At 34.0% G+C, this 24,295-nt stretch overlaps 2 protein-coding genes across 2 annotated transcripts; both read right to left on the bottom strand.

Moving 5' to 3' along the window:
- Nucleotides 1-1,791: 1,791 nt before the first annotated feature.
- On the bottom strand, nucleotides 1,792-11,059 carry Hcf (Host cell factor). The gene is made up of 8 exons (XM_070645278.1): nucleotides 10,475-11,059; nucleotides 8,653-8,801; nucleotides 7,880-8,295; nucleotides 7,008-7,302; nucleotides 5,467-6,605; nucleotides 3,923-4,343; nucleotides 3,145-3,493; nucleotides 1,792-2,135 (listed from the first exon to the last, which is right to left on the bottom strand). Exons 1-8 carry the CDS (start codon nucleotides 10,620-10,622, stop codon nucleotides 2,038-2,040), a joined length of 3,015 nt encoding a protein of 1,004 aa, XP_070501379.1. The 5' UTR covers nucleotides 10,623-11,059; the 3' UTR covers nucleotides 1,792-2,037.
- Nucleotides 11,060-14,298: 3,239 nt separating this feature from the next.
- LOC139101103 (uncharacterized) lies at nucleotides 14,299-24,103 on the bottom strand (the record flags this gene model as incomplete). Its single annotated transcript, XM_070633638.1, has 4 exons — nucleotides 14,299-17,683; nucleotides 18,838-18,969; nucleotides 19,557-20,401; nucleotides 23,643-24,103. Coding segments are annotated over 4 exons (4,746 nt in total), but the record flags the coding sequence as incomplete, so codon positions are not given.
- Nucleotides 24,104-24,295: the final 192 nt, after the last annotated feature.

Genomic DNA, 24,295 nt, shown 5'->3' with positions numbered 1-24,295 from the left:
AAAACCTTAAATTAATCGACATTCCAGTCGTCATTTTTGAGGTTATTTTAAAATATTTTTACACTGATGAACTTCCAGGTGGAGATGGGATCAATTTTTTTCATCTTTTTGCTGCTGCTGGGAAGTTGAAGATTGAGGAACTGAAGAACTTTGCAGCATTACAAATTATTAAGTTGATTAATGCTGAAAATGCATTAGAAATTCTAAAATTAAGCAACAAGTATGAACATGATGAGATGAGACATAAAGCATATGAAGCTCTGCAGAAGAAATATCCAAAAATTAAATTTGATTATAAATGGATTGGAAATGTCCAAAAGATTATTGATATTATTGATGGATATGAAAAAATGGAATCGGAAATGATGAAATTACAGGAAAAATTCAACAGTATATTGCATGACTAAAATCAACATTAGGATATGTAAAGCAGTTGCAATAAAAAAATCAGAGTGTGATCGTCTCAAATTCGAAATTAGATTGTCGAAAAATTCGAACACAACTTATTTTAAAATAAAAATTTACGTTACAAAAAAAATTAAAAGTAACGGTCAAAAAAAATTTGAATTTTGAAAAAAATTAACGGTCGTTTTTGAGACAGCCACTGAATAAAATTAGAAAATATTCATAATTTTTAATTCAAATTCGAATATAAATGAAAATTTTTATATTTTTTTATATGTAATTAATTCAATTTTATTATATAATTTAAGGATATTAATTCCAACAATGTCAATATCAACAACAATTTTATCATTTTGTGAGGAATATAAAAATTTAATAAAATTTTACAAAAAAAAAAAAATAAAAAAAATTAAAAATTAAAAAAAAAATTTTAAATTTTTAAAATTAATTATTTTTATGATAAAAAATGCAATAAAATATAACCAAAAATAATTAATATTTTTTAATAAAGTGACACAAAAATGAATGTGGAAAGTTAAAAATTGTCAAATTTTTCAAAAGTTTTTTTGGATTTCCGTTAACAATTATTAAAAATGTGAAGATTCAGGTGCCTTCACAATATGATTTTTGAGGTCCAGGTGCCTTAAGAGTGGGGGTAAAGTACTTTAAACCCCAAAAAAAAAAATTACAAAAAAATTTAAATCCAATTTTTCAGTTAAACTTCCAGGCGCACAGTCTACATAGACAATTTAACATCAAAGCTTGAATTTTTCATGTCCAAAGATGTTTTAGGTTATGCAACTATGATGTGTCATGGACGGTGTTCCTGTAAATGTCAATAAAAAAAATGCTTAAATTAATGATTAAAATTTTTTTTTTATTTATTTACACGATTTTTAAGCTTTTTTACAGATTGATATTTTATTTTGATTGATTTGAGGATGCGGAACTGATCGTACTCGACGTTGGCTAAATTTGACTCAAAAACTGACTCAAAAATTGACCAAAATTGACCGAAAATCTTCAGTTCCTGTTTCCCATCCAATTTAAGACTGCATAATATGAGACAAAAGTGATCTCAAGACTGATTTTAATTCAAATTCCAAAACCACCAAAAATTGCTTTTTTTTTTTATTCGATAAATTTAGACACTTTTAGTAGTTTTTTGAGGTTATGTTAAGTTCTGAGACACAAAAAAACCACAAAATTTTTTTTAAATATAAAAAATAAATTCAACAAAATTATTCTGAAATTTATTTATAGCTAACTTAATAAATATTAACAAAAAAAAAGTTAATTAAAGCATTTTAAAATTTAAATTTTTTTTTATTAATTTTAGTCAATTTCAAAAAAAATTTTAATTTAATAATTTTTTTTTGTGATGATTTTTATAAAAATATCGTTTTTTTTTTTAGGATTTTTCTTGCATCTTCAAGTTGTTGTAGATCTTATGATAATTATTTTTACAGTGTCTTAATTTTTATCTCAATTTTGCTTCAATTTCATTAACAGAAGCGCCTTATTAATTATAATCTTAATTTCATTCTTACTTATGTCCTAAATTAATTTATACAAAACATAAAACCTTTTTTTGTTATTTTTTAAAACTGATTATTATCAACTTTTTTATTTTTACTGTGTTCGGAAGCGCTTCTGTTGCTGTTGAGCTGTTACCATTGTTGTTCGCTTAATTCCGGGTCCCGTTGTGGGTGCTGCCTTTGCTGATGGATCTGTAATGAATTAATTAGAATTTATTAGAATTTATTATCAATTTCATCTACTACAGCTCGACCTTAGAAGATCGGATTCAGCTCGACTCAAGAAAACCGAACTCAGCTCGACTCAAGAAGTCCGTACTCAGCTCAACTCAAGAAGACCGAACTCAGCTTGACCCAAGAAATCCGAACTTAGCTCGACCCTAGAAGACCGAACTCAGCTTGACCCAAAAAAAAAATCCGAACTTAGCTCGACTCAAGAAGTCCGAACTCAGCTCGACCCAAAAAAAATCCGAACTTAGCTCGACCCTAGAAGACCGAACTCTGCTCGACTCAAGAAGACCGAACTCAGCTCGACCCAAGAAGACCGAACTCAGCTCGACTCAAGAAGACCGAACTTAGCTCGACCCAAGAAGACCGAACTCAGATCGACTTATGAAGACTGAACTCGGCTCGACCTAGAAAACCGAACTCAGCTCGACCCAAGAAGACCGAACTCAGCTCGACTTAGAAGACCGAACTCAGCTCGACCCAAGAAGACCGAACTCAGCTCGACCCAAGAAGACCGAAGTCAGCTCGACCCAAGAAGTCCGAACTCAGCTCGACCCAAGAAGACCGAACTCAGCTCGACCCAAGAAGACCGAACTCAGCTCGACCTAGAAGACCGAACTCAGCTCGACCCAAGAAGGCCGAACTCAGCTCGACCTAGAAGACCGAACTCAGCTCGACCCAAGAAAACCGAACTCAGCTCGACCCAAGAAGTCCGAACTCAGCTCGACCCAAAAGGAATCCGAACTCAGCTCGACCCTAGAAGACCGAACTCAGCTCGACTCAAGAACACCGAACTCAGCTCGACTCAAGAAAACCGAGCTCAGCTCGACTCAAGAAGTCCGAACTCAGCTCGACCCAAAAAAAAACCCGAACTTAGCTCGACCCATGAAGATCGAACTCAGCTCGACTCAAGAAAACCGAGCTCAGCTCGACCCAAGAAGACCGAATTTAAATTAATTCAAACTCAACATACCTTGTAGCCATTTAACCTGCGTAGCCGGTCCATATCCTTTCTCATTTCTACAAGCAATTCTAAAAATAATGGCCGGTTTACTTGTCATATCAAGATGCGCTGTCTTAATCATATCATTTCCAACATCACATTGATTCTCTTTACCAACATAAACTCGTGTAAATGCAAGTTGTGTAGCTTTTGATGGATTTGGATCCTTAACAGCAAGATAAACAGAATATTCTGTTATTTCACCTTGCGATTGTGATGGTGGCTCCCAACTAAGATGTGCACCTTCTTGTGATTTTGTAATTTTAATGCCGGATGGGGCACCTGGAAATCCTGGTAGGCATGTCTTGAATGTTGTGACCTTCAAAAAAAAAAGTTGATTTTTTTAATTAAAAAATTTAAAATTAAAATTTAATAACGGGCGTCTTCAATTCGAATTTTTCGACATTAGATTGTCGAAAAATTCGAACATTTCGAACTCAACTTATTTTGAAATAAAAATTTACGTTACAAAAAAAAGAAAATTAAAAGTAACCGTCAAAAAAATTTTGAATATTATCGGTCAAAAAAAATTTGAATATTAATGGTCAAAAAAAATTTGAATATTATCGGTCAAAAAAAAATTTGAATATTAATGGTCAAAAAAAATTTGAATATTATCGGTCAAAAAAAAATTTGAATATTAACGGTAAAAATTGAATATTAACGGTCAAAAAAAATTTGAATTTTGAAAAAAAAAATTAACGGTCAATTTTGAGAAAGCCACACTGTGTTTAATAAATTTTCATACCTCACTAAACTTTCCAACACCGCATGCATTAACACCAGCAATTCTAAATCTATAAGCTCGTCCTTGTTCCAATGGTATTTTATCCAATAAACTTAAATCTGGTATACTTTCACTTGTTAATTTTTCTGTTGCATTTTGCCATTGATAATCAACATAATTTGTTACATTTTGTGTTAATGTCTTAAAAATACCAACGACCATCCACTTTTCACCATCATCACCAACAAGATCTTTCGGTTTTGTATCATTAAGTTGTGAGAGATTTGCAACGGCTTTACTGTTTGATGCTTGTAATGCAGCTGCCGCTAGTGCATCGAGTGATTGACGTCCATAACTGTCTGTGCTACCATTAAAGTCTGTTGATGAATGGGAGATGATTGGTGATGCTAACAGGTTCTCGTTTAGCGAGTTCCGAAGGGCTCTAGAAGATACAAAATGGAATTAAAATATCATAAAGATTTAGATCGGATTGAGAGGATCTAATCCAGCTCGACCTAACTCAGCTCGACCCAAAAGGATCTAACTCAGCTCGACCCAAGAGGATCTAACTCAGCTCGACCCAAGAGGATCTAACTCAGCTCGACCCAAGAAGACCTAACTCAGCTCGACCCAAGAGGATCTAATCCAGCTCGACCTAAAGTGATCTATCTCAGCTCGACCCGAGAAGATCTAACTCAGCTCGACCCGAGAAGACTTAACTCAGCTCGACCCGAGAGGATCTAATCCAGCTCGACCCAAGATGATCTAACTCAGCTCGACCCGAGAGGATCTAACTCAACTCGATCCAAAAAGACCTAACTCAGCTCGAACCAAAAAGACCTAACTCAGCTCGACCCAAGAGGATCTAACTCAGCTCGACCCAAGAAGACCTAACTCAGCTCGACCCAAGAGGATCTAATCCAGCTCGACCTAAAGTGATCTATCTCAGCTCGACCCGAGAAGATCTAACTCAGCTCGACCTGAGAAGACTTAACTCAGCTCGACCCGAGAGGATCAAATCCTGCTCGACCCGAGAGGATCTAACTCAGCTCGACCCGAAAGGATCTAATTCAGCTCAATCCAAAAGGATCTAACTCAGCTCGACCCGAGAGGATCTAATCCAGCTCGACCCGAGAAGACCTAACTCAGCTCGACCCAAGAGGATCTTACTCAGCTCGATCCAAAGGGAATCTAACTCAGCTCGACCCAAGAGGATCTAACTCAGCTCGACCCAAAAGGATCTAACTCAGCTCGACCCAAGAGGATCTAACTCAGCTCGACCCAAAAGGATCTAACCCAGCTCGACCCAAGAGGATCTAACTCAGCTCGATCCAAAGGGAATCTAACTCAGCTCGACCCAAGAGGATCTAACTCAGCTCGACCCAAAAGGATCTAACTCAGCTCGACCCGAGAGGATCTAATCCAGCTCGACCCGAGAAGACCTAACTCAGCTCGACCCAAGAGGATCTTACTCAACTCGACCCGAGAAGATCTAACCCAGCTCGACCCGAGAAGACCTAATCCAGCTCGACCCGAGATGATCTAACTTGATAATCATAACTTACTTTTCATCATGCATTCCAATATGTGTATTTATCGTATGTGATGATAAATGACTAACTTCACTAATTGTACTCAATATCGCTGCTGCTTCATTATCCTCAATCTTATCACCAGCACCACTTGTCGTTACTTTAACATCCTCACCATCACCATGCTTCTCAATCTTTACAGTACTAATTTGACTCTCAATATCATCCTCATTATCAACAGCACCATCCAATTGCTCAATATTAAAGCATCCATCAAGTTGTTCCATATTTTGTTGTTGTTGTTGTTGTTGTTGCTGTTGCTGTTGCTGTACAATTGATGCATTTGTTGATGTTGCTGGCATCATAATAATTTTAGGACTTGATCCTTGTGCTGCATTAACAAGTGTTACTTTCTTTTGTCCTGGTGCCAATTGTAATGTCACCGTACGTCCACCAATTGTTATTGGACGTGGTCCTGAATTTGATGGCATAACAATTCTTGGTGCTTGTACTGTATTCAGTTTAAAGCCAGTTGATGCATTTGTTGTTGTAATATTAACACCACCTGGACGTTGTACAATAATTTGTTGTGATGTTGCTGGTTTTGATAAGACTGTACCACTTGTGGCTGGTTTCATAATTATTTTATTACCACTTAATATGGCACCAGGCATTAATTTAATGACATTACCAGAAAATGCTGGTCGTATGACATTTGTACCAGTTGGTGCTGTTGACATAATTGTTTGTTTTTGGACGACTTTAATTGGTGCTGATGAGACATTAGCTGTTGATGTTGTACCGGATGGCATTACTTTAAATACGGATGGTGCACGTACGGTTGGAAGTTGAATTGATTTTTTTGGTTGTAATATAATCATTGGCTTCTTATCACCAGATTGGGATGGTTGATAAATTATTTTCGGTTGTGATGTTGATGCAGCTATTGGTGCTACTTGTGGCTTTATGTCATTTTCATCTTTTAATGATATTGGTGGCTTTTCATTGACAATAACGGGTGGTAATTTTTGAACTTCAAGTATATAATATTGTGCATTTGGTATTGATGTCCATGAGAGTTCAAGTGCTGATGTACTGGCACGGATGAGTTGGACACGTTGTGCTTGAGGTGGTGGACCGACCTCAAGATACCATAAATCCTTACAACATACCTAGAATTAGATAAGATTATGACATTAGTTGGGTACTGTCGGTATTTTACACTGTGAGAAATTTTTTTTTAAATTTTTTCTCTGAGTGTAAATTTTTTTTTTTCTCTCAGTGTAATTTTTTTTTTTGAAGATCCATATTGGATATGAATTAGACGGTATTTTACACTGTGAGAAATTTTTTTTTTAAATTTTTCTCTGAGTGTAAATTTTTTTTTTCTCTCAGTGTATTTTTTTTTGAAGATCAATACTAAGCAAATATAAGACCAGTTTGTAAACTTTCTGTGTCTGAAAAGCTTATTTCGCTCACCCGGACCTAAAATGAGAGACACAGAAAATTTCAAATTTTGAAAAGCCGTTAAATTTTGCAATAAAAAAATGTCGTTTTTTAAATTAATTTTTTACCTGATTATTCCATGCCTTTCGATAACCATCACGTCCACTCCATACATATAAACGTCCATGAATACCAACAGCACAATGTCCAGCTCTAGCACGTGGTATATCCTCTATTTCAACACCAGGCGTTGGCTCAATATTTATATCAACATTTTCCCATGACATTGACTTTAAGTCAAGTACGGCAAGTGTATTTGTACATTGCCATTCCTTTTCGCATGTAAAATTGTCAACAATTAATGGAACCCAACCACCAAAGCAATACATTTTGTCACCGATGAGCGTTGCTGAGTGAAGTGATCTAAAATTTTGAAAAATTTATTAATTTTTTGGGTCAATTTTACAGCATGTGGGGTAGCCTGGGGGTATAGTTCACTTTAGGGTATCAATCTATAGCATTGACTAAGCCTTAAGGAGTGTCTAGAAGTGCTTAAAGGCCAATATACATGCAGTTACCCTCGATGCCCTTCCATACCCCTCTTTCCCCCTCCCTATCCCTCCCTATCCCTCCCTACCCCTCCCTATCCCTCCCTACCCCTCCCTATCCCTCCCAATCCCTCCCTATCCCTCCCAATCCCTCCCTATCCCTCCCTATCCCTCCCTATCCCTCCCTACCCCTCCCTATCCCTCCCAATCCCTCCCTATCCCTCCCTATCCCTATCCCTCCCTACCACTTTCTACCCCTCCCTACCCTTTCCTACTCCGCTCTACCCCCTCTTACTCCTCCCTACCCCTCCCTCCTCCTTCTTTCCCCTCCTTCTCCCTCCCTACCCCTTAAATCACCCTTCCTACGCCTTAAATGACCCCTTTTAACCCCACATCCTTACCTTGGACCCTCCCTATCCCTTAAATGACCACATTTAACCCCACATGCTTACCTTGGCAACGGCGGAGTTCCACTACACTTCGGACGACTCCACGACAACGTCTCAATATCCAATATCCACAAATCACCCAATCGACATCCACTCATACCACCATAAATCACAAGATAGTGTCTACTCGTTGTTTTATCATGCCATGCAACAGCTGTATGTGATTCACGTGGCGGTGGACATTCACCATATGTTATTGGAATCTCCCAGCTATAACTTCCATTTTTTGTATTTAAAATGTATAGGTCATTGAGGTATTTGGGAATGTTGTGTTTTGGATCGTCGGATTCATTTGCAAGTCCGGCAAAGAGGAAGACTCGATCGCCGACGAGGGTGAAGCTGTGACCGAGACGTGGACATGGTGCTTCACCGGAAAATGGTGGGGTTGGGTGGATTTTCTTCCATTCCCATTTTGTTGCCTGGAAAATGGATTTGAAAATTAAAAAAATCAAAAAATTTAAATTTTAAAAATTTTAAATATTTAAATAATTTTAAAAAAAATGAAATTTATGGAAAAAATTTAAGAATATCAAAAAAGGAATTTTTAAGAAATAAATTTTAAAAAAAAATTTAAGAAAATTAAAAAAAAAAATTTAAAAATTTGAAAAAATTAAAAAAAGTTTAAAAAAATTTAAAAAAATCTAAAAAAAAATTAAAAAAATTTAAAAAAATTTAAAAAGATTTAAAAAAAATTAAAAAAATTATAAAAAATTAAAAAAATTTAAAAATTCAAAAAAATTTAAAAATTAAAAAAAAAAAGAATTAAAAAAATTTACCTGAAGTTCAAAAAGATCATTTGAATATTTTCCATATTCAACCATTCCACCGAATATTAAAATTTTAGTTCCATCAACAACAAAGCCATAAGCAGCACAGCCTGGTGGGACGTCTCCTTTTGTTGCTGGCACATACCACTGATTTGTGACTATAAATTGAGAATTAAAAATTAAAAAAATTTCAAATTAATATTTTGTGTAATTTTCAACTTATTTTAAAATAAAAATTTCCGTTACATAGAAAAGTAAAAATAACGGTCAAAAAAAATTTGAATTTTGAAATAAATTAACGGTCGCTTTTGAGACTCTGATTACCATATGGGAAATATTTATCAATCGACTACAATGTTGCAGTTTCTGTTCAGTTACGAGACAACAAAAATTAAGAAAAAAATTTCGTATTTTTTTGCGTTGGTTGAAAATTGAAAATAAGAAGCAAGTCAGCATGAATTTTTGAAGAAAAAAAGGTGGAAATTAAGAAGAAATTTCAAGGTTTAGTGTGGAATTTATGACATTATGTTGGATGTGTTAGGGTAGGGTGGTCAGAGGATATTCGGAAAATATCGGGACACTTTTAAGTATTGGCAATTGAGTGAGTTAGGGATAGGGCGGCATCTAGTGTACCATCCAGAACTGGAAGGAGTCCTGAACCATGTTAATGCGCGTCCATAATTGAGGAAACTCAATAGTGGAACTCAATAGCCCAGTTCTGTTAACATCCAGTCTAGTCAAAATCAACGTGCTGTCTCTTTGCTTGTCTAGTCCAGAGTCTGGACTCTATTGGAAGCAACTTCATAGTGGAGGCGCCTTTTTGGACATTTAAAGTTCGAACCCTCACAGTCCTATCAACTAGACAATCATACTGTTTAGTCAAAATCAACTTCAAGTCGGAACCAATATTATGCTTTCTCCAAATCCCGGTTCCGATAAATTTTCGGGATTTTTCGGAAGTTTTCGGGAATTTTTTTGGGATTTTTTGGAATTTTTCGGGAATTTTTCGGGATCTTTCGGGATTTTTTCGGCATATTTTGGGAATTTTCGGAATTTTTCGGGAATTTAAAATTTTTCGGGATTTTTTCGGCGAATTTCGGGAATTTTCGGAATTTTTCGGGATCTTTCGGAATTTTTCGGGATTTTTCGGAATTTTTTGGGATTCTTCGAGATTTTTCGGAATTTCTCGGGTTCCCCGATTCCGATCCCGGAAGCGATTAAGCATAACAAGTACCCTTATGGCTATTTATCCCCAAACTTTTACAATTTAGTATCAAATTTCACACTAAACCCGGCGTCGGCGTCCTTCCAACATGACGCCATCCTAGTGCCTGTCGCTTTCTATTAACTTTGTGCATGTCCAAGAATCTCATTCGCATCTTGACACTCAACAGTACTATAAAAAATAAAAAATATCATACATTCCAGCCAACGCTTAATGCACAAGCCTCATTCATAGTATTTATCCATAATAAATAATAAAAAAAATTAGAAAATACTATATAGCTATGGATTACATGTCTATGTCCACACACACACACATACACAGTAAGACTCTTAAAGACGACTTTTCAGACCATCAACAACACAAAAAAAAGGCAGCAAAAGAAGTAAAAAAAAAAAATTCCATCAGTGTGAAACAACAACAACGGATGGCCGGGTCGATGCATGTGGCCGTACAGCAACCGGGTCGCTGGCGTCCTCAATTTTACTAATACATTTACATCAAATAAACATAAAAATTCGCTCAAATCGCTTCATGATCGTCAACGGACATCCAACAAAAAAAATTAAAGCATAAAAATTATGATAAAATATGACATAAACTTACATGTATTATAGACATGAAGTTCATCAACAATTCCTTCATTACCACCGCCAAAAACAACCATTAATTCACGTATTGCAACAGCCCGATGACCATGACGCGGCCGCGGTTGTGGCCCGGTCGTGTTTGTTACTTTCTTCCACTTTAACATTATTTTTATATATTTTTACTGTATATGAATTTTGGGGATATGTAGCCGCTGTGGCCCGTCACTAACACTAAATTCAATTGTTTCGTTTTTTTGGTACGCGGCCGCGGCCAATCTGATTTGCTGCCTTTTTTTTTTTTTTTTTTTTTGACTTTTATGCTGTAAATTCTCACTGAAATTTATGTGAATTTAACTTAATTTAATTTAATTTTAATTAATTTTTTAATTTTTTTCACTTTTTTAGCAATTTTTTTGATTTTTATGACACTTTTTGGGGATTTTTTCACTTTTCATCACTTTGATGGATGACTATTGACTGAATTTTAATGTCTTTGTGGTCGTTGATGTTACATTGATGATTTTTATTGAAATTTTTTGTCTTTAATTTAGTTAAATTTAATTTAATATTATTTTTTATATTTTTTTTAAAATAATTTCGCTGCTTGAGCCGAAGTTTTATTTTGAATGATTGTATGGTTTTGTGACTGTTTGATGGCCACTCTATGTAGTTTCGTATCCTCGATGCTTTCGGTGGTTTGGATGGGAAACATTTGAGGGGTTTTGGGATTTTTTTTGTGTAAAACATTTGTAAGGTTTTTGTGTGATCCTTTAGAGAATTTGTGAATTTTTTTGAATTTTATTGAAAAATTGATGAATTTTTGATGAATTTTTGTGAATTTGTCTTGAATTTCAATCAAAATATGGAAATTCTTACCTAAATCTTGAATATAATATGCAGCATGTTCTCATATCCATCATACTTGCATTGCTAAAGATCAAATTTACCTGACTTAAGTTTTAAACTTCAGAAACTATTAACTTTAGAAACTTTAGTCTACATTTTATGATATACACCCAACCCTGACACCCAACCCAGATACCCAACCCTGACACCCAACCCTGACATCCAACCCAGACACCCAACCCAGACACCCAACCCTGACACCCAACCCTGACACCCAACCCTGACACCCAACCCAGACACCCAACCTACACCTAACCTACACCTAACCTACACCTAACCTACACCTAACCTACACCTAACCTACACCTAACCTACACCTGACCTACACCTAACCTACACCTAACCTACACCTAACCTACACCTAACCTGCATCTAGCACTTGTTATGACCCTGTTGGAAACTCTGAAAATGGCAATTAAGACAGCATTTAAATTCTTAACTTTTTATTCAATTTTCTCATTAAATTCTCTTAAAAATCCTCAATTTGGTCAATTTCTGATGAATTTTATCCTCTCGGATCTCCAAACGTTCACAATTCTCAATAATCAGTTCCTCAATGTCCGGATGTTCATCAAAAATTCTATAATCCATAACTCGAATATTTTTCAGCCACAACATCCTCAACCTAGGAAATTTAAAGAATCCACCAAGCCACGTTTTGCTGACTGTCAGTTCCTCAACTTTATTGCATGCCAGTTCCTGATCAAATTGATCCTTAACAGTCTTAAGGCTTGATACGTCAAGAATTGTCAAATTTGGAAAATTTTTAAGAATTTTTTGGTCAATTGGACCTTCAATCCTTAATATTTTGACACTTGGTGCTGGCTGTAGACTGTCAAGTGTGACTTGTCGACTCTTATTGCCAATCCTCAGTTCCTTAAGGACATGACATCGATTAATATAGTCCGTAAAGTCCCAAAATTCAGTTCCATCAATTTCTAAATATTTTAAGGTATGGACATGCCGGTCCATAAATCTGCGGAAGTGAATTGTCTCAAGTATTGGTGACATCCTGATTGTCAGCCTCTCAAGTCTAAACTGTACATCCGACAATGCTGCATCATGAAATATAATACGTCCAATTCCAGCATTAAAAAATGCCATAAATCCACTTAATGTCAAGTCAGTCAGCATGTCCTGTACATCCAAGAACTTGATCATGTCTGGTATGGGAAAAGTACCGCCGGTCGGTACATACTCGTACACAAGACGACGAACTTTTGAATGTTGAAATATTTGAAATATTCTTGAGTCACTTCCAAGTACTTCCAGTTCCAACACGTTCCTGTACTTGATACTTTCCGTAAATTCAAAATTATAATAAAATAAAATATTTTTTAATTTAATTAATTTTAAATTTTGACATTTTTTGAGTATAAGAAGTAATAATTTTGCTGGTAGATTCCAGTTCCATCGTCTTACTTCCAGATGCTCAATATCACATCCAATTGAGTCTAAAGCATCAATGTGTAGTCGCTCGATAAAATTGTCAATTATTAATCGACGATATTTACGATTTTGGCCATTTTTAAAGACATTTTCATGATTTCGGAAGTAAATTGTTAATTTTGATGACAAGTCATTGGATGTGCTGATGATGTTGTTGAAGTATGAGCATGTTTCAGTCAGATTAAGTAGATCAGATGCTTGACAGTGTCTGAAGATTTGAAGGAGAAGTTCCAGTGGCAAATTGTCCATTTTTTCAATGATTACTTTGATGACTTATGCAGCACTGAACTGGAGAAATTGAGTCAACTTCCTTAAATCACAATTTCACAACCATAACTATTGTTTACATACTTTTTTGTGTACCAACAGGTAGCAGGAATCAAAATATAAACAAAAAAGTGTCAACAGATCCAGAAAAAAAGTGATGCAAATTTTAAAAATTGAATTTCCGTTAAATTGAATTAGTTACTTACTTACTTTGCTGGCTGTACAGAACAAGTGTGGTCCATGGCCTCAATCAGTCTGGCTCTATCGCTAGCTACAGCTTGTTGCCAATTACCAAGTTGTATTGTTGAATTTTGACCGAAAAACGTCCTGGAAAGAAGCTGTCGATAAAGACAGCAGTGCATTTGGTATTAGCAATAGGCATGCAATAGAACCAGTTATAGGCGACATTTTAGGGAGGTGATGGATCACAGTTGATCTGTACGACCATCAAAGTAAGTAATGATGAATTTTGAGGAACAGGTGAGAATCATTGCTAACTTCCAAGGCTGAGGCGCACTAGAGCTCATTGCCGGACATAAAGAACGTCTAAAGACACTTTGATCCTTCGATACCTTCTGCCAGTTCGGGCCATATTAAGGACTTCCTTTTCAACACATCCAATTCAGGAATTCTTCGGGCAACTTTGGAATTTTCGCGGCATTAACGACCGTACCTTAATGGTTTTACTACACATTAATAGTAAACCTCGATCAGAACCATACTCGCCGTACGGTTTATGACATTTCCCCAAAACTCTGAGGGCACACAGGTTGTCCATGGGGAAACATGATATGATTGTGCTAATGGATGATTTTAATGCTAATGTCAGTGATTCCAACGAGGATGTGGATCATGTCTTGTGCATCACGTAGAACTACAATGATTTGAAGATTGGATGCACGTTATTCCCCCATGAGGGGTAAAGGAATCAGATAAATCACATATGTATCAGTCGGAAATGTAGACACAGCATTGCTTTATGTCCACAAAAAATATGGAACCGATTGAGGTTCAGATTACTATTTAATAATCGGAACGCATCGGTTCTGATTCAAGCTATTAAAGACGAGCCCTAAGGAAGGAAGAGGGGTTGAGGGGTTTAAGGGGTTTGAGGGGTTTGAGGGGTTCAAGGGGTTTGAGGAGTTGAGGGGTTGAGGGGTTTGAGGGGTTTAAGGGGTTTGAGGGGTTTGAGGGGAGTAGTAGAAACAAACACAAAAATTTCAATTTTTTTCAAAACTTTATTATTCAATTCTAATACAATTTAAGTCCATGACATACCCCAACTACCCATCCCCTTAATTCCCAACATGCTTAACATCAATATGATGCTTCAAGCTATGCTTTGTCTTGACAATAACACCACAATAATCACATGTAAATTTCTCAGTCGGATGAACTTTCCTATGATGTCCCCAAAGTGATGCCTTATTTTTCAGCAGTGCTCCACATTTATCACATTTATGCCAATTTTTCTTCATTTCAGCCATTTTATCACGTTTCTCATGTGTCGTTAAATGATATTTAATGCTTTCCTTCCGATGAGTCGTAAATGGACAATGTGGACATTTAAGGTTCCTGACAATACCTTTATGTAGCTTAGAATGTGTCGTTAAGCTTGTCCTGGTTGAAAATGACTTTTTACAGATGCTGCATTTAAAGATGTCAGGATCTTCATGCCATTTAAGATGTTCAGTCAGTTCGTACAGTGACGAGAACTTCCGGTCGCATTGGACACAGTTGAACTTCCTGTTGTGCGTGTCCAAATGTCTTTTAAGCTTCTCCTTGGTCTTAAATGCAGCATCACATATTTTACAAGTAAAATCTCTAACTGTTGTATGGACATACTTCATATGCTGATATATACACTGTGGCTTCATCTCCTTATGGCATATTTTGCATGTTATAAGCTCAACTGCATGACACATACGGATATGATCCCTTAATGCTATATCGGACTTCCATTTCTTACCACAAACTTCACATTTGTATTTGGCTTCTTCACGATGATCCAGGACATGACGGACAATGGATGGACGATATTTAAAGCTTTTACCACAAATATCACAGATGTAAAGGCTCAGTTGTGACTCATCCGTGTGGATATTACGGATATGATCATTAAGTTTAGTTTTTGATGAGAAATTCTTTGGACAGTGTGTACATGTTAAGCATACATGCTGATCATATGGCTTTTGCTTCTTAAACTTCATTCCACACTTGTTGCATGTCAGTGTCGCATAGACATGAAGGATCTGATGATTTTGAAGTCCCATCCGTTTTGTGAAACTTTTATGACAAATTTCACATTTAAATTGTAAATTTTTTGTCACTTCCAGGTGTTCCTTCATGTGCCTGTCTATGGATATTTTGTATTTTAGTGACTTGCCGCACAAGTCACATGAAAATAGCTCCAAATTTGACTGATCTGAGTGGACATAAGTCACATGACGGATAAGTTTGGGCTTATTTTTGAATTTTTTACCACAATATTCACAAATTGGACATTCGTGGTTGTTGATGGCTCTTTGGGACTTGAATTTTAGTCCGCATTTAAGGCATGGATAGTCATATGACGTATGTGCTGCTTGATGATTAAAAAGACTGACTCGTTTGTCGTACGATTTTGGACATAATTTACATTGGAACTCCTTTTTTGGGGATGATAATTTTTGACTGCATGCTGCATCTCCTGTTCCTATACCTAATGCATCTAAATGCATTTCATGTAATTTTTGGATGTCTGCATTGTCAATTTGTGGTGATTTTGAGGTTAATTTTGGATTTGATTCGGTTTTGATGGTGATGGGGTTGAATAGGGCTGCTAATCTTGGATCTTTGGTGTCCTCGATGCTGAGGCTTGAGTGGATTTCAAAATTATTTTGATCGTTGGTGGCGGTGGATGGGGATTTTGAGGGATTTTTGCTTTTTGAGTCGATTTTGGTGATTTTTAGGGATTTTGAGGATTTTGAGGTGACTTTAGTGAGTTTTGGGATGGGATTTGGGGAATTTGACGGGTTAGTTGAGGAATTTCGGGATTTTCGAGGTGGTTTGGATGGGACGGAAGTCGATTTTTGGGAATTTTGTGGAGATTCGGTTGAAATTTGTGATTTTTCTGTTAAATTTTGTGACTTTTTGCTTAAATTTGCGGATTTTTTTGGCATTTTTGTGGAACTTTTTGACATTTTTGAGGAATTTTCTGGAAAATTGTCTGAATTTGAAGCCAAATTGTTAGAATTTGATGGAAAATTGGTTGAATTTTCATCAGAACTTCTCGAATTTTCTTGAGGATTTCCTGGATTTCCTATAAAATTGCCTGAATTTTCGTTAAATTTTCTCAAATTTTCATCAGAATTGCTCAAATTTTCAGCAAAATTGTCTGAATTTTCCCCAAAATTCCTTGTTTTTCCTGAAATTTTGTCAGAACTTTCTGGAATTTTCCTTAAATTTCCTGAATTTTTCCTTGAATTTTCTGAACTTTTCCCGGAATTTTTCGAATTTTTGGCTGCCATCCCTGACTTACTGCTTGCCGTCCTCAAATTTTCACTCGATTTTCCCAACATTTCACCAGAATCTTCAGTCTGTCCCTTCACATCCTCACTTTCTGCTGTCTTTTTGCTACTTTTCTGACTATTTTCCACATCTTGCTCATTGCTGCTCAATCCTCCTTCATCCATTTGCTGCTTACTGTTATTTCCAGCCTCCATACTCGCACCAGCCTCAGATTTACTGAAATAATTGCTGATTTTATTCAAATTTGAATCAGATTTTCTGGATTTTGAGGTTGATTGAGGAGCCTTTCTTGCTGATTTTGATGAATTTTTCACATTTTGAGGATTTTTAGTTCCTTTTAGCGCTGATTCTTTAGATTGTCTGACTTTATTTGCTGTTTTTAATGAATTGTCATCAGATGTTGATAGCCTGTCATTATCTTCGTAGTTTATGTCATCGGAACCATCAAAATCTTCGGAACCTGCATCATTTATGCTGGATAATGACATCCTGTCCTGAATTTTGCTGTTTTTTGTCGATTTTTTTACTTTATTTCCTTCATTTTGAGCTGAATTTTCAATTTTCCCACTTTTTTCAGTCAATTTTTGACTCAACTTCATCCCACTCGTTGTCTGTCGACTTGCCATCCTGCCCTGATCAAGTCTAAGCTTCTTTGCATAAGGTTCAGCAATTTCCATATCAACTTTTGATATTTTAACTTCAATTTTAACCAAATCAACTCCAAATCCATCAATTTCTTCCTTAATTATCATAAATTCATCCTTAATGTTGTCATCTGGTTCCTCTGCTGGACATTCCTGTGGCTCTAGCTTAACATCAATCAATTTATGACTTGAATTATCGGAACTGGACTCAATTTCATCGTCCGATGTTGGACCATCCTCATCCTTATCGTCAACAATGAGCTCAATTTCCTTTTTAATCTTATTGACGTCATCGTAGCTTGATGTCTGCTGGATATTTTGAACGATCAGCGATTCTTCCTCCTCACAATCCTTTTCAATTTTAATTTTTATGTGATCTGGAAGTGAATGTTGACTATGTCGGCGTTTTGACATTATTTGATGGATATACTGCAATACTTTATGCTGAACTGATTACACAATTTTGGTTATTTAATTAAGTTTAAATACAGATTCTCATTTTAAGGTCTAGAAACTATTAAAATTTTGAGATTTATGTTAAAAATTGCCTGAATTTTATGGAAACTTAGTAAAAACTGAGATCAAAACAAAGCAGCAGCAGCTGATTGTGATGCGAAAAATTGTTATTTTTATTAAATTTTTAATTCTCAACAATAGATGGAGTTAGTGATGTGATTTGATCAGAAAAAGTTGTTTACATGAAATTTGTACAAGTTGACATCGGTAATTGAAGGTTGTAAGCTTTACCATACATAGCCTGTTTTTGGGGCTGTCAACCTTCAGAAGACTGAGGAAGATCCCTTCAGGAGTCAAAGCAGATTGAAGAAGCCGAATTCTGACTCTGAAACTGGTCTAGACCCTGGTCCCTGGTCTAGGCGTTGCTACGAATTTGCTCGTTTCATCCAATGTGTCCATCGTGTGAAATTAGAGTTTTATAAATCCTCAGTTTTGACGAATTTTTGAAAATGATCAATAATGTCATTCCTGATCGGTACATCCTTGAAGAATTTCTATGAATTTGAATTTATGTAATTAAAATGTGGAATAGAGAAGTAGGGTTATGAGGAGGGGAGAATTGGGAGATGGGGTAGATGGTAGATGGTAGATGAGGGGGAAATGAGAGTAGATGAAGGGAGATAGAGGGGAGGAGAGAAGAGATGGAAGGAAGAGATGAGAGGTGATGGGAAAAATGGGATTAGATGAGTTTAGATGGGGCTAGATGGCAAATGACGGAACAGATGAGGGGAGATGGGAGAGATGAAGAAGGCGAGAGAGCAGGGAGACCAGAGAGAGCAGAGAGAGCTGGGAGAGCAGAGAGAGCCGAGAGAGCCGAGAGAGCCGGGAGAGCAGAGAGAGCAGAGAGAGCAGAGAGAGCAGAGAGAGCAGAGAGAGCAGAGAGAGCAGAGAGAGCCGGGAGAGCAGAGAGAGCAGAGAGAGCAGAGAGAGCAGAGAGAGCAGAGAGAGCAGAGAGAGCAGAGAGAGCCGGGAGAGCAGGAACAGCAGAGATTCAATAAAACACAAAAATTCCAATTAAATCTTAAATTTTTATTAATTTTAATCTACCAACAAAAAAAAGAAGTAACAAAAATTTTTTTTTATCAATTTTCTGTCGTTAACTCAGGCTTGATGAAACTCGAACATTTCTTAATTTTCCATAAATTTCCCACATGTTGATTCAATTCATTTCTTGTTTCAAATGATTTTTCACAATATTTACAGTCAAATTTTGAAACAGCTGTGAATAAAAAACAATGTTGAAAAATTAGCCAAAATTATTAGAAAATCGACATAGGTTGAGGATGAGTCTGATGACTCGATTTTGGGTTTGGAGTAGATTGGACTAGTCCGTGGCATGCTATGAATTAGAACTCAATATATTTTAAAATAAAAATTTACGTTACAAAGAAAAAAATAAAAGTAACGGTCAAAAAAAATTTGAATTTTAACAAAAAATAATTTTTTTTTTTTTGAAAAAAATTAACGGTTGTTTTTGAAAAAGCCACACTCTGATGTCAATTTTGTCCCACATCAAGGTATAAAGTTCATGGCAATTCCAACAAATATCGTAAGTGTGCCGCGGCACCAAGTTTGTACACGACTGTATTAAAATCCAGATTAGCGCCATTTCAAATATTGACCGTTATTTTTTGAATGAAAAAAAGGGGATGAAAACTATGTTTTTAAAAAATAAATGACCGTTGAATTTTTTTTTGAAATTAAAAAATACGTTACAAACAAAAAATCAATTTTTTTTGAATTTTCGCATACAATTTCGAATCCTTTCGAAATGAAATGGCGCTAGTTTGTTAAAATCATACTTACAATGAGCCGTCTTCATATGTCTCTGCAAAAATACACTCGACTTGAATCCAACCAAACATGTTTCACATTTAAATTCACTAGGTCCAATATGTGCATCCTTTGCATGCTCCAACATTAATTTTTCAGTTGGAAATTCTTTTAAACATTTTTGACATTTTATTAAATTCATATGAGTCATACGATGATTTCTAAAGTCAAAATATTGATGTGTCTCATAATCACATTCCCGACATTTATGTATCTTTGCATTTACATGACGTACATTAACATGAACATCTAATGTAAATTGATCACTAAATTTTTTATCACAAAATTCACATTTTAAATTGTCATCAGCTTTATTCCTTAATTTACATTTTGGTTCATGTAAAAGTAAGGCTGATCGTGTTTGGAAGTTGATTGAGCATGTTGGACATGTAAAGGTTTGATTCTCCATATAACGGATTGTCGAAAATGACATTCTTGGTTGATACGGTGTTATACGATATTGTGTAACATCCTCTGGATGTTCATCCTTTACATGCTGATATTCTTGACTATTTTCATCATGTTCTGCATATTCTGTCTTAATTTCATCAATCATGTCTGAACTTACTTCTATTTCTGACTTTATATCATATTCTGACTTGATTTGATGCTCTTCTGGTAATTCATTGGAACTGACTATGTTGTTATAGTTCTGATGCTCAACAGTCTCAGCCACATTCTCATGTCCTAAACATTTTTTTGGAGCTGATTTTTTCATTTGTTTTGGCATTGACAGCATATTTTTACGCTTTATTGCTTGATCTGGAACACGATTTTCGGGTATTTTTCTTTGTGCTATCTTTTCTGGTGCTAAACATCTGTAATTAGGTATTATTAAGAGTGTGGCTGTCTCAAAAATTATCTTTCAAAATTCAAATTTTTTTTGACCGTTACTTTTAATTTTTTTTTGTAACGGAAATTTTTATTTTAAATTAAGTTGAGTTCGAATTTTTCGACAATCAAATATCGAAAAATTCGAATTTGAGACGGCCACACTTTGGTATTATTAAAGAATATTAAGGACTGGATTGATATCATATGTCAGTAAATGTGTTATTGGATGTAGTTTATGGATAGGAACTTTAAATTAATGTCTGGATGATAAGAAGATTTAGATTAAGGATCCAGAAAGTGTTCAATTTTGCACACAAGTGTCTGAGCCTTAGCCAAGACCCTTCCGAAGGAATGGAACTCAAGTTGAGGTGCCTCCTCCAGTCAACTGTATCTTAGTCCAGTTCTCTTAGTCCTCAATCCATGCAGGCTAGTCTGCCATTTCATTTCGAAAAGATTCGACATTGATTTCGAAAGAATTCGAAATTGTATGCGAAAATTCAAAAAAATATTGAATTTTTTGTTTGTAACGTATTTTTTGATTTCAAAAAAATTTAACGGTCATTTATTTTTTAAAAACATAGTTTTCATAACCGTTTTTTCATTCAAATTATAACGGTCAATATTTGAAATGACGCTAATCTGAATCCATGATTATCCAGACTGACTTTATCCAAGACTATGCTCTTTTAATGCTACATATTAGGGTTTTTGAACAGAATGTAAAAATATTTGAATATTAATTTTGAATTTTTGAAATTCAATTTCGAATATTTTCGAATTTTTTTTTTCGAAATGAAATGACGCAAGTCTGGTTTACATTTATATCAACGGTAAAATGTATTTGAATTTTCGAAATTCAATTTCGAATATTTACGAATTTTTTTTTTCGAAATGAAATGACACAAGTCTGGTTTACATTTATATCAACGATAAAATATTTTTTGAATTTTCGAAATTCAATTTCGAATATTTTCGAATATTTTTTCAAAATAAAATGACGCAAGTCTGGTTTACATTTATATCAACGATAAAATATTTTTTGAATTTTCGAAATTCAATTTCGAATATTTTCGAATTTTTTTTTTTTCGAAATGAAATGACACAAGTCTGGTTTACATTTATATCAACGATAAAATATTTTTTGAATTTTCGAAATTCAATTTCGAATATTTTCGAATATTTTTTCAAAATAAAATGACGCAAGTCTGGTTTACATTTATATCAACGATAAAATATTTTTTGAATTTTCGAAAATCAATTTCGAATAATTTCGAATTTTTTTTCGAAATAAAATGACGCAAGTCTGGTTTACATTTATATCAACGATAAAATATTTTTTGAATTTTCGAAAATCAATTTCGAATATTTTCGAATATTTTTTCAAAATAAAATGACGCAAGTCTGGTTTACATTTATATCAACGATAAAATAATTTTTGAATTTTCGAAAATCAATTTCGAATAATTTCGAATTTTTTTTCGAAATAAAATGACACAAATCTGGTTTACATTTATATCAACGGTAAAATAATTTTTGATTTTTCGAAAATCAATTTCGAATATTTTCGAATTTTTTTTTCGAAATGAAATGACACAAGTCTGGTTTACATTTATATCAACAGTCAAATATTTTTTGAACTTTCGAAATTCAATTTCGAATATTTTCGAATATTTTTTCAAAATAAAATGACGCAAGTCTGGTTTACATTTATATCAACGATAAAATATTTTTTGAATTTTCGAAAATCAATTTCGAATAATTTCGAATATTTTTTCAAAATAAAATGACGCAAGTCTGGTTTACATTTATATCAACGATAAAATATTTTTTGAATTTTCGAAAATCATTTTCGAATAATTTCGAATTTTTTTTCGAAATGAAATGACACAAGTCTAGTTTACATTTATACTAACGGTAAAATAATTTTTGAATTTTCGAAAATCAATTTCGAATATTTTCGAATTTTTTTTTTTCGAAATAAAATGACACAAGTCTGGTTTACATTTATATCAACAGTCAAATATTTTTTGAACTTTCGAAATTCAATTTCGAATATTTTCGAATATTTTTTCAAAATAAAATGACGCAAGTCTGGTTTACATTTATATCAACGGTAAAATATTTTTTGAATTTTCGAAAATCAATTTCGAATATTTTCGAATATTTTTCGAAATGAAATGACACAAGTCTGGTTTACATTTATATCAACGGTAAAATATTTTTTGAATTTTCGAAAATCAATTTCGAATATTTTCGAATTTTTTTTTCGAAATGAAATGACACAAGTCTGGTTTACATTTATATCAACGGTAAAATAATTTTTGAATTTTCGAAAATCAATTTCGAATATTTTCGAATATTTTTCAAAATGAAATGACGCAAGTCTGGTTCACATTTATATCAACGGTAAAATATTTTTTGAATTTTCGAAAATCAATTTCGAATAATTTCGAATTTTTTTTCGAAATAAAATGACACAAATCTGGTTTACATTTATATCAACGGTAAAATATTTTTTGAATTTTCGAAAATCAATTTCGAATATTTTCGAATTTTTTTCGAAATGAAATGACGCAAGTCTGGTTTACATTTATATCAACGGTAAAATATTTTTTGAATTTTCGAAAATCAATTTCAAATCAATCAAAAACAAATTTACATTTATACTAACGGTAAAATATTTTTTGAATTTTCGAAATTCAATTTCGAATATTTTCGAATATTCTTTCGAAATAAAATGACACAAGTCTAGTTTACATTTATACTAACGGTAAAATATTTTTTGAATTTTCGAAATTCAATTTCGAATATTTTCGAATTTTTTTCGAAATGAAATGACACAAGTCTGGTTTACATTTATATCAACGGTAAAATATTTTTTGAATTTTCGAAAATCAATTTCAAATCAATCAAAAACAAATTTACATTTATACTAACGGTAAAATATTTTTTGAATTTTCGAAATTCAATTTCGAATATTTTCGAATATTCTTTCGAAATAAAATGACACAAGTCTAGTTTACATTTATACTAACGGTAAAATATTTTTTGAATTTTCGAAATTCAATTTCGAATATTTTCGAATATTTTTTCGAAATAAAATGACGCAAGTCTGGTTTACATTTATATCAACGGTAAAATATTTTTTGAATTTTCGAAAATCAATTTCGAATATTTTTTCGAAATGAAATGACACAAGTCCGTTACAAATCAATGAAAACTCACCTAAATTTAGTCAAATCACCATCATGTAATCTCTTCAAATGCCTCTTTACATACTGTACAGTTATAAAGTCCTTCTCACATACCAAACATTGATAATTTTTCTCCTTAACATGAACAGCTTCATAATGTAATGTCAAATAACGTCGTTCCTTAAATTCTTTTTTACATACATCACATATAAAATTTTTTAAATGAATATTTCGATGCTTTTTTAATTGTTGTAAATTTAATGTCTCATAATCACAATTTGTACATTGTAATTTACGTTCGGTCTGATGTGAACCAATTAAATGAAATTCAAGTAATTGTTTACGTTTATAACCTTTTGGACATAAATCACATTTATATGGTTGACTATCAATATGTGTAACTAAATGATTCTTATAATGTCGATTATCATTAAATCCACGTCCACATTCATTACAATAATAACATTTTGTCTTTATATGTTGTGATCTTAAATGAAAAATCATTAAAAATTTTGTTGCATATTTTTCATTACAAAAATTACATATGTAACTTTTATTCATTAAATGTATATCCATATGTGACTTCATATTATCACGATAAATTTTTTTTGAACATACTTGACATGTTGACTTGACTTTATGACTCATTTCATGTATTATTTGTTGTGATTTAAATTCAAATGT

Source organism: Chironomus tepperi, unplaced genomic scaffold (genome assembly GCF_022539635.2).
Source record: "Chironomus tepperi strain 1889 unplaced genomic scaffold, CSIRO-AGI_Ctep_v1 contig_7, whole genome shotgun sequence".
NCBI lineage: Eukaryota > Metazoa > Arthropoda > Insecta > Diptera > Chironomidae > Chironomus > Chironomus tepperi.
The sequence above is the reverse complement of the archived record's forward strand: the minus strand, read 5'-3'. Positions and strand labels throughout refer to the sequence as shown.

Coding starts and splice junctions, on each gene's coding strand:
- Hcf (XM_070645278.1), bottom strand. CDS start 10,622: ATGTTAAAGTGGAAGAAAGTAACAAACACGACCGGGCCACAACCGCGG. Junction 8,296..8,652: donor ATGATCTTTTTGAACTTCAG/GTAAATTTTTTT, acceptor TCCATTTTCCAG/GCAACAAAATGGGAATGGAA. Junction 2,136..3,144: donor GCAGGTTAAATGGCTACAAG/GTATGTTGAGTT, acceptor AATTCATTACAG/ATCCATCAGCAAAGGCAGCA.